Below are 13409 nucleotides of genomic sequence, written 5' to 3'. Positions count from 1 at the left end.
TACATGCATTAATAGCAGACACAACTGTAATCTATGATGCTGGGTGATACCAAAAGCTAGAAGCAGCATGGTAAAGCACAGAGAGCCGTTTGTACTAATTGCTGTCTTGTGTTGTTTTGTGCCCCCCCCCCACTTGAAATTCCTTAAATTATGAAGCCAATTTTAGTGGGATAAAAAAAAAATTCCTGTCATTACTGGAATACGCAAAGCCAAAAGTTCATTATTTAAAATAGAAAAAAAAAAATCTTATGTGAACATATGCATTGCCAAACAGCAGTTAATTCAGTCTTCATTTAAGCAGGAACCTATCGCGCAACTTATTTAGCCGGAGAACGAGGTGTGAAAATAGTTCTGAACATTCCCTGAGTTTTTCAGGCACCGAGCGGCCGACGCAGCGCTCTATTGACTGAAAGTAATGAAGTGAGATCCTCTGCAGAATTAATTTATTATCAAAGTGCTGAGTTTGTTCTGTCTTACAGGATATAAATTTCTCCGAGTTCGCCAGTCTCTCCGGTGCTGATTGAACAGTTGTTGGCAGAGACATCAGCTCAACAAATCAAAATTCTATTTGTTTTTGTTTTTCATTAGGGCAGGCAAATTGAATATATAGATATAGAAAAACCGTCTGTGGGAGGCCTTGGGTTTAGTGTTGTTGCGCTGAAGAATCCCAGCGTGGGGGATGTTGGCGTGTTTATCAGAGGGGTACAAGCAGGAAGCCTCGCAGACAGGTAAGATTTAAATACTTTCTTCCCTTCTTTCAAATCCGTTTTCAGTGCTTTCTTGTTCATGTAACAGAGCGTAGGCCCATAAGTTACAAATTCTAAACAGTCCACGATCGCCATTATAGAAAACGTATGAGAGTAAAAATGGTTGGTGGGGGCGGAGGGCGGGTTTAACGTGTTGTGGCATTCAGTTACATTATTTTTGTAGCGTTGAGTAATTATGTGCTGGGTCAGGTAAGGCCAAATCCTTTCACACTGGTCATTGATACCAGATGGCGTAGTACATATTTATAGCATTAAGTGACTAAAACCGGCATTATTTACTTGTACGCGTTCAGAATGATTTGCATCTGTAGGTGTCGTTTTAGTATTTAATGAGGCACCCAACTGTATTCTTACAGGTGATGCCTATCTCCACAATGAATCCAATAAATTGAAGCATGTGTTTTTTATTATGTAAAAGCGATAACTTATTGCATGTCGTAGTAACGTTTTAAATTATCTACACACAGCGCAGTGTGCCAGCATATAAATAATACAGTCTCTAAAATGTTAATGGTTCCAGTGAATTCATAGGTATTATTGACATGCATGCTGGTTCAAGAAATCGTAACAAAAAGAAATAAGGATTTCACAGTTTACTGCCGATATGTTGTTCGATCACCATGGCAACCACAGACACATGGCCAGATGTAGCGAGCAGAGAGGTTTTGGAACATTTATACCATAAGTCCCATACCCTTCCCTCCTTTTTCTGCTGTCATGTGACTGCTGAGGAGCTTGGTGACTGACTGGCTCAGACTGAGGGAGTCAGGTGGCACTCTTCCTGGGGACAAGCAGAAACAATATATTTCCAGCAGAGTGCAACACAACCTCTCTAGCCATCAACTAATGCTGTTTGGATTTCTTTATGGATGCACAGATGCAAAAATCTGAAATTTCGCCCATAGCATCTCATAGAGTCCACTGTAACTGGTCCCCTGTAATTGATTTCCAGGAGAACCGATACACTGTAGTTTAATTTATAAAAAAAAAAAAGTGGGTTTCTTCATCAGGATTCATAGGGGTTCCACAGGGAACATCATTTTATACCTTCCCGACAAGCCCTCAATAATATTAGATGCACAGTGAACATAATACATCACATTGACGTAGTCTAAACTCGCCATCCTTAATCCTGGACCAGGGAAGACCTTCAATAGGGTGTCCTGGACCTTTATGACACATACCCTCCTTCACTTTGGGTTTGAAGGTAAGTTCCTACAGGCTATTAACGCCCTCTATTACAATCCCTCTATATCAGTTTTAGCAGGGTATCTCCTCTCGGATTCCTTTGACATCTGGAAGAGGACCAGACTAGGGTGTCCACTTTCCCCACTAAATTTTGCCCTGGTTATTGTGCTCCTTGCTTGTATGGTTCGATTTAACCGAGACATCTCTGGCATTATCATCAGCAATTCTCTATATAAACTCTCCCTTTTTGCCGACGATGTCCTCCTCACCTGATCCAATCATTTGATTTCCCTACCGATCCTCTTCCATACAATGTCAACCATGGTAATTCAGAACCTCTGCCTTTATATATCCTGAGGTCAGTTAAGCGCCTCCTTCAACTCAACCTGCTTTTATTTGGTGGAAGAACTCCCTAAAATACCTCGGATTCCACCTGACTATGGGGGTCATTCAGATCTGATCGTAGATGTGCTAAATTTAGCACATCTACGATCAGTTACTCTGACATGCTGGGCGACGCCCAGCGCAGGGCTAGTCCGCTCCGCATGTGAGGCCCTGCGGCGATGCTCTTGCACCTGGCGAGTAGCTCCCTGCTTGCGCTGGCAGGTGGCTACCCGCCGCATCCTGGGTCGCAGTAGCTGTGTGTGACATCACGCAGCTGCTGCGGACCGCCACCACAATGGTCCGGACACACCTGCGTTGTCTGGACCGCGCCCCGCCAATGGTGTTCTAATGCCATTGGCACGCCCCCTCACGCCCCGCGATTGCCTCTGCCTGTCAATCAGGCAGAGGCGATCGCAGCCCTGACATGCTTTTGCATCTCACTGGACTTCACGGGGTGTGCACGCGGGCACACGCCCCAAAGGGCTTCAGACTGCGATCGCTGCTGCTGCAGCAATCCAGTCTGAATTACCCCCTAAGTCTTACAACTGCCTGTATAAGGCCAACTACCCTCCTCTCTTTCGGGCCATTGAGCATGATATCTTTAATTGACAAAAAAATATTTTATATCCTGGAGAGGTCGTTCTTCCTAAACTGCTCACCTACAGTATTCTGCACTCTCCCTGTTGCAGTCCCTGCCCGAGTGCTCGCCATCCTCCAATCTTCTTACTGCAAATTTTATATGGAATTCTTGTAAGCTACGCCTGCGTAAGGATGTCATTTTTAAGATGTCCCTGGATGGGAGTCTCTGTCTACTGTCACGCTGTAAATATTACTAGGCTTCCCAACTTAGTCAACTGGTAGACTGGCACTTTCCTAATTGTAGTAAATGATGGATAGACTTGGAGAGCAAACTTGGTAAGATGGATTCCATATACTACTTACCATGGCTCCTCTGCAAGCACAGACCTTTCTCTGCCATAGGGGTACCTATGGTTGCTCTACCGCTGTCTGTTTGGGATACTGTTGCCACTAATTCAACCTCTTTACTTACCCCTCTCCCAAGACGCCTTTGTGGTACCACCCATCTTTATCTCCTGACCAATCCTTCCATATGGCTTCTATCTGGACAGCACCTGGCATCACCCTATTCCAGCATATTTCTGGTAGATTTGACTGACAATCTTTCGCAGACATCCAGGAGAGGCACCTTCTTCCACACTCTACAAATATCTTACTTTTTCGGAATTTCATCAACCTCTCTCTTCCCGTTTCCATCCGCAACCCCACGCTGATGGAACATCTCTGTATCTATTGACCCATGGATAGACACACTATTTCCCAATTGTACCACATCATTCTAACCCCAGACCATCCACCCCTGGCCGCCCGTGAACTCTTATGAGAAGTGGATCTTGAATCACCTCTGGGCGTGGGAGGCAGTTAGGTCTAACATTTCAAATTGCCCTATTAGTGTCTCCATTAGATTACTTGTTTGTGTCCAAAATGGAATATATAATTAGTCTTCAGAACAACACAGTGAACAGGTTTGGTTGCCTTGGTATAGGCTTCATAATGCAACCCTACCAGGACTAGCTTAATTGTATGTTTTCTTTATCTGTCCTCCTCATCGTTCATTCTCCCTGTGAATCCTCCTTCCTTCTTTACTTCTACGCCATTTGTCCCTCCATCTTTTTTTTTTTTTTCTGTCCCAGCTCACATCCCCTTCTTGCTCTCTCCTTTGTCACCCCTGCTATCCTTGTCTCCCCTGGCTCTACTCAGTCTCTCCCCACTTACAGGTACAGTAGTTCTTATCTTATTTTCCTTTTCTTTTCCCGAACTATTGGGCTGTTCGTCCACTGACATAATGACCTCCTTGCACACCTTCATGGGGCTGTCTAGGGGTCCAGCTGACCTTGCCCCTTGCACCCTCTTTCTTTCTTTGTCTCCTACCATTCTGGGATGTTTTTTAGGTCCTCCTTCATCCTGCTGCTCACCCATAGTAGGTCGAGATGATCTCAGCGGTCAACATTTTTTTTTGTTTTATATATGTAGTTTCTCATTTATGTTTCACATGACCTGACTGTTCCCCTTCCTCTCTTATTCTCATGCCATTTATATTCATTATTTTTTTTAAACTTCAATAAAATGTTGTGATTAAAATAAATAAAGAAATAAAACGCACAACATGGCAACTCCAGTTTTGTTTCTCTGCAGATTATTAATAGAAAGGAAAATATAGTAAATTAAAAACCAGTGTGTATCATTTTCAGAGATGGAAGGCTTAAGGAGAATGACCAGATATTGGCTATTAATTATACCCCATTGGACATGAATGTCTCGCATCAGGAGGCTATAACCTTATTACAACAATCATCGGGAAACATACATTTGGTTGTTGCAAAAAAACCTGCACCAATTGCCCCTCAGAGCCAAACTAACCAGCTGAGCCAAACTAACCAGCTGGTTGACCAGGTATGTCCTCTTCTTCTTTTTTTTCTCTAGTTATTTAGGTTCCTTCTGATTAATGCTGTGTTTTAGGTCATGGATTGAATAGTACAGATGTGTAATAACCCATAGCAGATAATACATGATAAGCTCTTCTGAGTCAAGAACAAATTGCTTATCTTCCTGTGATTCCCTAGATGCTGGGTGTTGAAAGGGCATTGCCACTGCTAAAATGTGGAAAATATTGCAGATGGTCATTTAAAAAAAAAAAAAATGTGGATGGGTGAACGTTACATCATTGCAATCCACTTTATTCATACAGGAAGTGTTTGTTATACAGGAAGTGCCTCTGCAGCCATTGCTCAGCATGGTTGTGATGAATAAAGACACAATTCTGCAGCTCTCCAGAGTCCTGTGGAGATTTGCACACAGACCACTTTACAATGCCCTCCATTATACAGTGGCTGTTTATAGAGCAACCAGTTATATCTTTGCTATGGTCAAAATAGGGAGTCTTTCAGGAGAGGCAAGGACCTGTCCAGTCGTGTGTTGGTCTAAGGACAAGGCCGCATGTGACAGGGACAGTGACATTATGGGGCAGCTGTATTAACCTGGAGAAGGCATAAGGAAGTGATAAACCAGTGTTAAGTGCAAGGTGATAAATGCACCATCCAATCAGCTCCAATATGTAAATTAACAGTTAGGATCTGATTGGCTAACGCATTTATCACCTTGCACATCTCACTGGTTTATCATTTCCTTATGCTGTCTCCAGGCTTAATACATCTGCCCCTATGTGAGGAGGGGAATGGAGGCAGCAGGAAGCCACAGCCTGAATGTTATATAGTGGAATGAGCAAGGTATCCCAGCAGCACAGTGTAGTGATGTGAGGATCTTCTCGCGCTGGAAACTGTAGATAATGTCTATTTGAAAGATCATACATCTAAATAATTCATTTTGAAATGTTGCAAGAAATGCTAAAGAAGGCAGATGGCTGCTTATGTATTTGTGAACGCTATTACAAACTTGATATTAAATGATTGCATAATGGAAAAAATATAATATGCTATCGAGAGACTTTTTAGAATGAAGGGTGTTTTGCCAATAAATGTTTTAGGTTCTTTATTTCTATTCTTTTTTTTTTTTTTTTTTTTTTTGGTGTAGGGGACCATCTTTAAAAATTTAAATTCCTGTGGTGATGTCACAGTCTCCTCCCTCTACCGTGAATACTGGTGCCACCAACATTGGTCATAAAATGCCGATACAGTAGATGGGAGAATGTATCGCGCATAAAGATGGATTACTATACGCTGAATTGTAAAAAATATTCTTAATGATTGATACACAAGAATAAATTTAGTATATGTTGCTCCGTTTCTCTTTCTACCGAAGCTTCTACAGTATGTTGGGGGAAATGTCTGGCACCAGCGTCCAATACTTTCCTCTGTAGCAAACTACGGCCTAAGGGAGTCATTCCGACCCATTCGCACGCAGAGGTTCTTTGCTGTGGTGCGAACAGGTTGGGACTGCGGCTGCGCAGCGCCCGCAATACGCACGCGTGTCGCCAGAGCAGAAAGTGATCGCAGCGGCGATCGCTTGAAGACTGACAGGCGGGGCGTCAACTGACCGTTTTCAAGGTGTGGTGATGCGAACGCAGGCGGTTCCAGGCATTTGGAGGGCGGATGTCTGACGTCAATCCCAGGACCTTCGTCGCTGGATCCGTCGCACAGGGTAATTAACTCTGACCCTGGTCTTGTTTTGCAGGAAACTTTTTTAGCATAGCAGGGCTGCACAAGCGATCGCAGCCCTGCTATGCTAAAATAGACGCTGCCTATGGCGGAGTGTAGTTGATCGCATGAGCAGCAAAAAGTTGCTACGTGCGATCAACTCGGAATGAGGGCCTAACTGTGCATGAGAATAATTTCCGCCACTACAGTATGTAAGCGCATCCGTCAGAGCAAGGCTAATGTGATCAGCACGCCGGCGATAGGCAGCCTCTGTTGCAAGTACTCTGTAGACGAGCAGCATATGTAGATTTTAAATATAGGCTATTATTAAAACGGGCAATTGCTAATGTTCATTCTGATGGGGACCATATGGGAGAACGGCAGGCTTTCCCTAGAAACCCTTCAAGGCAGATCACTCCTATTGTGCGTTTTCATGTGCTCTAGTGAAAATGCTGTAAATCTAAAAATATAATTAGAATAAGAATTATTTTGATTCTGTAGCGCTGTCAATCTTGTCCGCGTTTTAGGTGGGATAGTGAGTGTCTGCTGATGTATTAAACATTTGGAATTTGTTAAAATACAAATCTGTCTCTGTGTTTTCCGAATTGCAGATCTGCTGGGGCCACGTGGAAGATATTGAACTCATTAACGACGGATCAGGATTAGGATTCGGGATTGTTGGCGGAAAAGCCAGCGGCGTGATTGTCAGAACAATTGTACCCGGGGGACTGGCCGATCGGGTAATTTATCTTCCCATTTTCTATAATAATTATTGCACAGTGAATAATTAGGATTATATAAATAGCATGTGATGAATATAGCCATGGAAATGGCAAAGCACAACGTATTGAGGCTCGTTGGACATTTTGGAGTTATTCCCCCCTCCCCTTTTTATATTTGTTAAAAGAAGAATTTGTTTTTTTCACCTAAACACAGTTATACCTTTTAATAAACGTAGTGGTATCATACTAGCAACTCTCTGCAGTGCGTGCAGTTCTTATCCGCAGCTGCAACTATCGGAGCATTGTGTTTTGGTGCAGGTCTAACTTCAGTGTGCATTGGGCGATGAGGCCTAGCTCCTTAGCCAGCGTTCCAATAAATCCTAAAGATGTTTGATTGACAGGGCCGGAAATTTTTTTTTTTTTTTTTGAGGCGTGAGGTGGGGTTGTTTGAGGGGTCAGGGTAACAAACCTGTGGGGGCCCCCGATCAATAAAAATGTCAAAATAATAGTGATGTTAAGTATAATGTGTAAATACTACAAGCAAGGGCGTAGCTACCATAGGTGCAGCTGTTATGGGGCCCAGAGCTGAGAGGGGCCACCTTCCCTGTCACAGTTACATGTGTTATATACAGGGTGTAGCTACCATAGGTGCAGGGAGTGCAGCTGCTATGGGGCACAGAGCTGAAAGGGGCCCACCTTCCCTGTCACAGTTACATGTGTTATATACAAGGGCGTAGCTACCATAGGTGCAGGGAGTGCAGCTGCTATGGGGCCCAGAGCTGAGAGGGGCCTCCTACCCTGTCACAGTTACATGTGTTATATACAGGGCGTAGCTACCATAGGTGCAGGGAGAGCAGCTGCTATGGGGCCCAGAGCTGAGAGGGGTCACCTTCCCTGTCACAGTTACATGTGTTATATACAGGGTGTAGCTACCATAGGTGCAGGTAGTGCAGCTACTATGGGGCCCAGAGCTGAGAGGGGCCACCTTCCCTGTCACAGTTACATGTATTATATACATTTTTTGCCATTGGGTGGTACGTAGGGGACCTTTCAAACTTTTTACTTGGGGCTTCCAATATATCTAGGTATCCCCCTGGACCTGCTCATTGTAGTGTGGTATATAATGAAATGGAGGGCATTGTAATATATAATATGAACTAGGGCACTGTAATGAGGCACAATATGAATGGGGAGCACTATACATCATAATGTGAATTGGGGGTACTGTGCGGCATAATGTGTACTGGCAGCTCTGAAATGTGACATAGGGTGAACTAGGGCACTACTATTGGTCAGAAAATGAACTAGAGCACTATTATAGGGCATAGCATTAACAACTGCTGCAGAGAAGTGTCTCTCTAGAAGCATTGGGACAAGGCCCCCTTCAAAATGTTGCTATGGGGCCCACAAAGTCCTGGCTACGCCCCTGACTACAAGCACCTCAAATGTATTAAAAACACTGTAGGGACGCCGGTTCACATTATGCCACACAAAACCTCCATTGCACATTATGCCACATGTTGAATACTCTTGCAACACTGCAGGCCACATTTCGCATTGCACTTGGTGATCTTAGGCTTGTGTGCAGCTGTCTCGGTCATGGAAGCACAAACCGAGGACAGACGACTGTTATGTGCTACACACTTCAGCACTCTGTTGAGCTATTGTTGGCCGTAGATCCTACCACTCCACAATAACGAAGCATCTCTAGCAGGGCTGACATTTGTCAAATTAACTTTTAGGGGCGTCCTAGTGCCACATTGAAGCCCAATCAGCTCGTCTGTACCCATTCTACTGCTTATGTCTGACTGTAGAGATCACATGACTGAATGTATGGGTGTAATGGCCGAACACCGTAATTAGAAGGGTGTATGCTTGTTTTTGGAGTGTGGGAAGAAACACGGCAGGAGCCACACAAACCTCATGAGAACATACAAAATGCCCACAAAGACAGAGCCGGGTCAGAATCAAACTCGTGGTAAAGTTGACCATACGCTCCTAATGATGGATCGTCCGGTAACTTGTTTTGGATTCAATGGGTGGTATTCAATTCTTTTCACCCCTTTCCACACCCGTCCAGTTCCTGCTGACGGGCATGGTATAGTCATTTCAGTTTGCTACACCCGGGATCGTGAGGGCGTCCAACCCTTTATGCAGCTAAACCTGATTACTATGGGCGCGATATGTGCGATAACGGGGATCACTTTAGGAAGGAGATTGGGCGTGATATGCTGAATCATTTGAATACCTCTGAATAAGAAGTAATTTTCTTGGATATGGGAATACAGGGCCGGACTGGCCATCTGGAAAATGTCAGAAGGGCCGCTGGCCTCATGGGCCAGTCCAGCTGCCTGAAAGCTGGTCGAGCAGCTCCGCCTCCCAGTGCTGGGCTAGGCCGGCATACAGATAAAAGGGGCATGTCATGAGGCCACGCTCTGTGACTTGCAATCCCTCCCGTGAGGATTGGCAACGCCACTTTCTGGGAACCGAATTACAGCACCAGTCAGTCCCTGTAAGAGTACCATCCATCTTACAATCTTAAATTGCTGTGCAATTTTTATTCTTAGACTTAATTATCAGTATAACATTCTGTTAACATCATGGGGGAATTCAGTTAGCCGTAGTAATGTGCGGTATGAGATGCCTGATATGAGGAAATCGCCAGGTCCAGGGTAGCTGCAGTGCCATGCGACTAGGACAACCCATGGGGACTGCACTGATTAATTTGATATGTGACCTTGTATATCTGTGTGACGGAGTCTGTATATGAAGCACAACGAAAGTTGGCAGGAAAAAATCTGCTGCATCGTAGATCACAGACGCGGTCGCGCACAGATATACAAGTGTCGCAGATCAAAGTAATCAGTGCAGTCTCCTGGTGCGTCCTGGCCACAAAACGCATTTGCGGGCAACAAAGATGCCCAAGACTAGCATGGTCGCACAGGACCTGGAGCGCAAAAAAAGGGGCTGTTTGTCACGACTGCAACAACAGTATATGAGGACACATTTGTATGTAGCATTACCTATAGTTAGCGAATGGCTTTTAAATTATTTTTATGTTTATTATTTTTTTCTAAATTATGTTTATGTGTCCTTTTTATGTAAAGCAGTGGTTCTCTGCTTTAAACCCTAAGTTTTTCCAACAGGTCATGTTTTCAGGCTGTCTGCCTGTGGAAGCAGGTGGGATAATTAGTGACCCAGCAAAATAGATGAACACATTTGGGCATAATTAAAGAAATCCACAAAACATGACCTTAAGGAGTGGAGTTGAGGACCCCTGATGCAAAGAGAATATTAATTAAAAATGTTGAATTAAAAAAAAAAAAAAATGTTATGTTTACAAGACCTTACAGGATGTAACAGAATTTTATGCAGTACCTTTGATATATGCTGGACACTGTGCCGGGCTTTCAATTTCCTTCTGCCGTGACGAGCTCACTCTAAACGTTTTGCCTTTTTTCATTTAAAATACATTGGCTGTAAATGTGACCGTATACTATCTGGATTAAGAGGCCTGCTTCTGGAATTTAAAGGGGTTTATGGCTGGTTAATTGCAAAAATAAATAGATCTCATCAATTTAACGCTGGAGATAAATAAGCCATTTAAGCGGCTCAGCGCGGCGTGCTGGAAAATTGGGATTCAATTAAAAGAAAACATGCAAAAAGAGAAAAAAATGGCTAATTTTGCCTGAGCGCGTATTAAATAAAACCTGATATTAATCTCCGGTGCTAATATATTTTATGTGTTTTACAATGTCTTCATTAACTAGAATCTCTTCCATTATAACTAATGTCAGAGCATCCTCTCAAAGCCTCTGAATAGAAGAGGGCTGGTGCTAAAAACCGAAATTGTAAAATAAATCTGAGCAGCTCCCCAGATACAAGAATAATAGAACGTGTGTGTGTATATATATATACATACACACACACACACACATACACACACACACACTAGGTGATTCATCGCGCCCTACGGGCGCTCTTCACACCGTTGTAAGGGGCTACGCCCCCGTAATCTCTACAGAAAAGTGAAGGTGTAGAATAGTAGTTGTTTACTTGGTTTTGGTGGAATGGGAGCTTTGTGTATTTGGAATTGGTATGTGTTAATGGGTTGAGTAGTGTTGGGTGGGGAGTGGGGTTGAAGGAGATGATGGACGGGGTTTGTATATGGTGTGTGTGTGTGTGTGTGTGGGAGGAATGGTTGGTATTGAGTAGGAGTCACAGGGGGAGGAGGGTATGGTAGATGTATTGTATGGGTTCTGGTGGTGTGGTAAGGGTAGGTGGTTGTGGTGGATGGTTGTCTGTGATGTGTGTTTGGTGTGTTGGTGAGGGATTGGTTTGGTGGTTGAAGGTACTGTTGTGGGTGTGGAGTTATTGGCGATAGGAAGGGTGGATGGTATTGGTCGGGGAATGAAGTGGGGTGGCCAAGTGTATGGGTGGATAAGGGTAACGGTATATACTGTGGTTTTGGTGGTAGTGATGTTGGTGTGTAAAGAAGTGTGGCGTTGGTGAAATGTTTGTTTGTTGGGCTCAGGGTGGGGGTGGAGGGATTTTTTTGGTGGTGTAGGTGGTGGATTTCCACAGTGTGTGTGTGGGTGGAGGGTATGTTGGGTCATGTTGTGTGTAGGGGTGTGTGGTAGTTGGATGGTGATGGTTGTGGTGAAGGGTAGCTTTGTGTGTAGGGGTGTTTGGTGGTGGAAGGTGGGTAGTAGGTATTTGTTTACTTAGCTGGATGTATGTACTTGTGAGTAGTGGGGGTTGGGTGGGGGATGCGCAGGTGGGTGCATTGCTGTGGTAGTTATCAAACGTAATTGCTGTGTATTAGTACAGGAAGTGGGTTTGGGTGCAGTAAGTGGGGTGGGGTTGGTACTGGTGGGGTTAGGGTGTGATGCACCTTGTGTTTGTTAGAGGGGAATGGGGTTTTGGGAATGTGTTGTGTGTGGGTGAGGAGTGGAGTCAGAAGGGCATTGTGGATGGCGTGTTGCTGGGGAGGATATGTTGTTAGTGGTGGCTGTACATACTGTGCGTGGGTGAGGGTTGGTTGTGGGTAGAGATGTGCACTTGAAATTTTTCGGGTTTTGTGTTTTGGTTTTGGGTTCGGTTCCGCGGCCGTGTTTTGGGTTCGACCGCGTTTTGGCAAAACCTCACCGAATTTTTTTTGTCGGATTCGGGTGTGTTTTGGATTCGGGTGTTTTTTTTAAAAAACACTAAAAAACAGCTTAAATCATAGAATTTGGGGGTCATTTTGATCCCAAAGTATTATTAACCTAAAAAACCATAATTTCCACTCATTTTCAGTCTATTCTGAATACCTCACACCTCACAATATTATTTTTAGTCCTAAAATTTGCACCTAGGTCGCTGGATGACTAAGCTAAGCGACCCTAGTGGCCGACACAAACACCGTGCCCATCTAGGAGTGGCACTGCAGTGTCACGCAGGATGGCCCTTCCAAAAAACCCTCCCCAAACAGCACATGACGCAAAGAAAAAAAGAGGCGCAATGAGGTAGCTGTGTGAGTAAGATAAGCGACCCTAGTGGCCGACACAAACACCGGGCCCATCTAGGAGTGGCACTGCAGTGTCACGCAGGATGGCCCTTCCAAAAAACCCTCCCCAAACAGCACATGACGCAAAGAAAAAAAGAGGCGCAATGAGGTAGCTGTGTGAGTAAGATAAGCGACCCTAGTGGCCGACACAAACACCGGGCCCATCTAGGAGTGGCACTGCAGTGTCACGCAGGATGGCCCTTCCAAAAAACACTCCCCAAACAGCACATGACGCAAAGAAAAAAAGAGGCGCAATGAGGTAGTTGTGTGAGTAAGATAAGCGACCCTAGTGGCCGACACAAACACCGGGCCCATCTAGGAGTGGCACTGCAGTGTCACGCAGGATGGCCCTTCCAAAAAACCCTCCCCAAACAGCACATGACGCAAAGAAAAAAAGAGGCGCAATGAGGTAGCTGTGTGAGTAAGATAAGCGACCCTAGTGGCCGACACAAACACCGGGCCCATCTAGGAGTGGCACTGCAGTGTCACGCAGGATGGCCCTTCCAAAAAACCCTCCCCAAACAGCACATGACGCAAAGAAAAAAAGAGGCGCAATGAGGTAGCTGTGTGAGTAAGATAAGCGACCCTAGTGGCCGACACAAACACCGGGCCCATCTAGGAGTGGCAC

General features: G+C 44.6%; 1 protein-coding gene across 7 annotated transcripts in view; it reads left to right on the top strand.

The window, feature by feature from the left end:
* Positions 1–13409, top strand: part of PATJ (PATJ crumbs cell polarity complex component) — a 446647-nt gene that overhangs the window by 45048 nt on the left and 388190 nt on the right. For all 7 annotated transcript variants that reach the window (XM_063939224.1, XM_063939227.1, XM_063939228.1 and 4 more), the window contains exons 5-7: positions 589–728; positions 4610–4811; positions 7123–7251. In XM_063939224.1, the coding sequence (XP_063795294.1) occupies positions 589–728; positions 4610–4811; positions 7123–7251 (471 nt within the window). The remainder of the gene's footprint in view (positions 1–588; positions 729–4609; positions 4812–7122; positions 7252–13409) is intronic.

Source organism: Pseudophryne corroboree, chromosome 9 (assembly GCF_028390025.1).
Source record: "Pseudophryne corroboree isolate aPseCor3 chromosome 9, aPseCor3.hap2, whole genome shotgun sequence".
Taxonomy (NCBI): domain Eukaryota; kingdom Metazoa; phylum Chordata; class Amphibia; order Anura; family Myobatrachidae; genus Pseudophryne; species Pseudophryne corroboree.
This window is presented reverse-complemented; position numbering and strand designations above follow the sequence as displayed.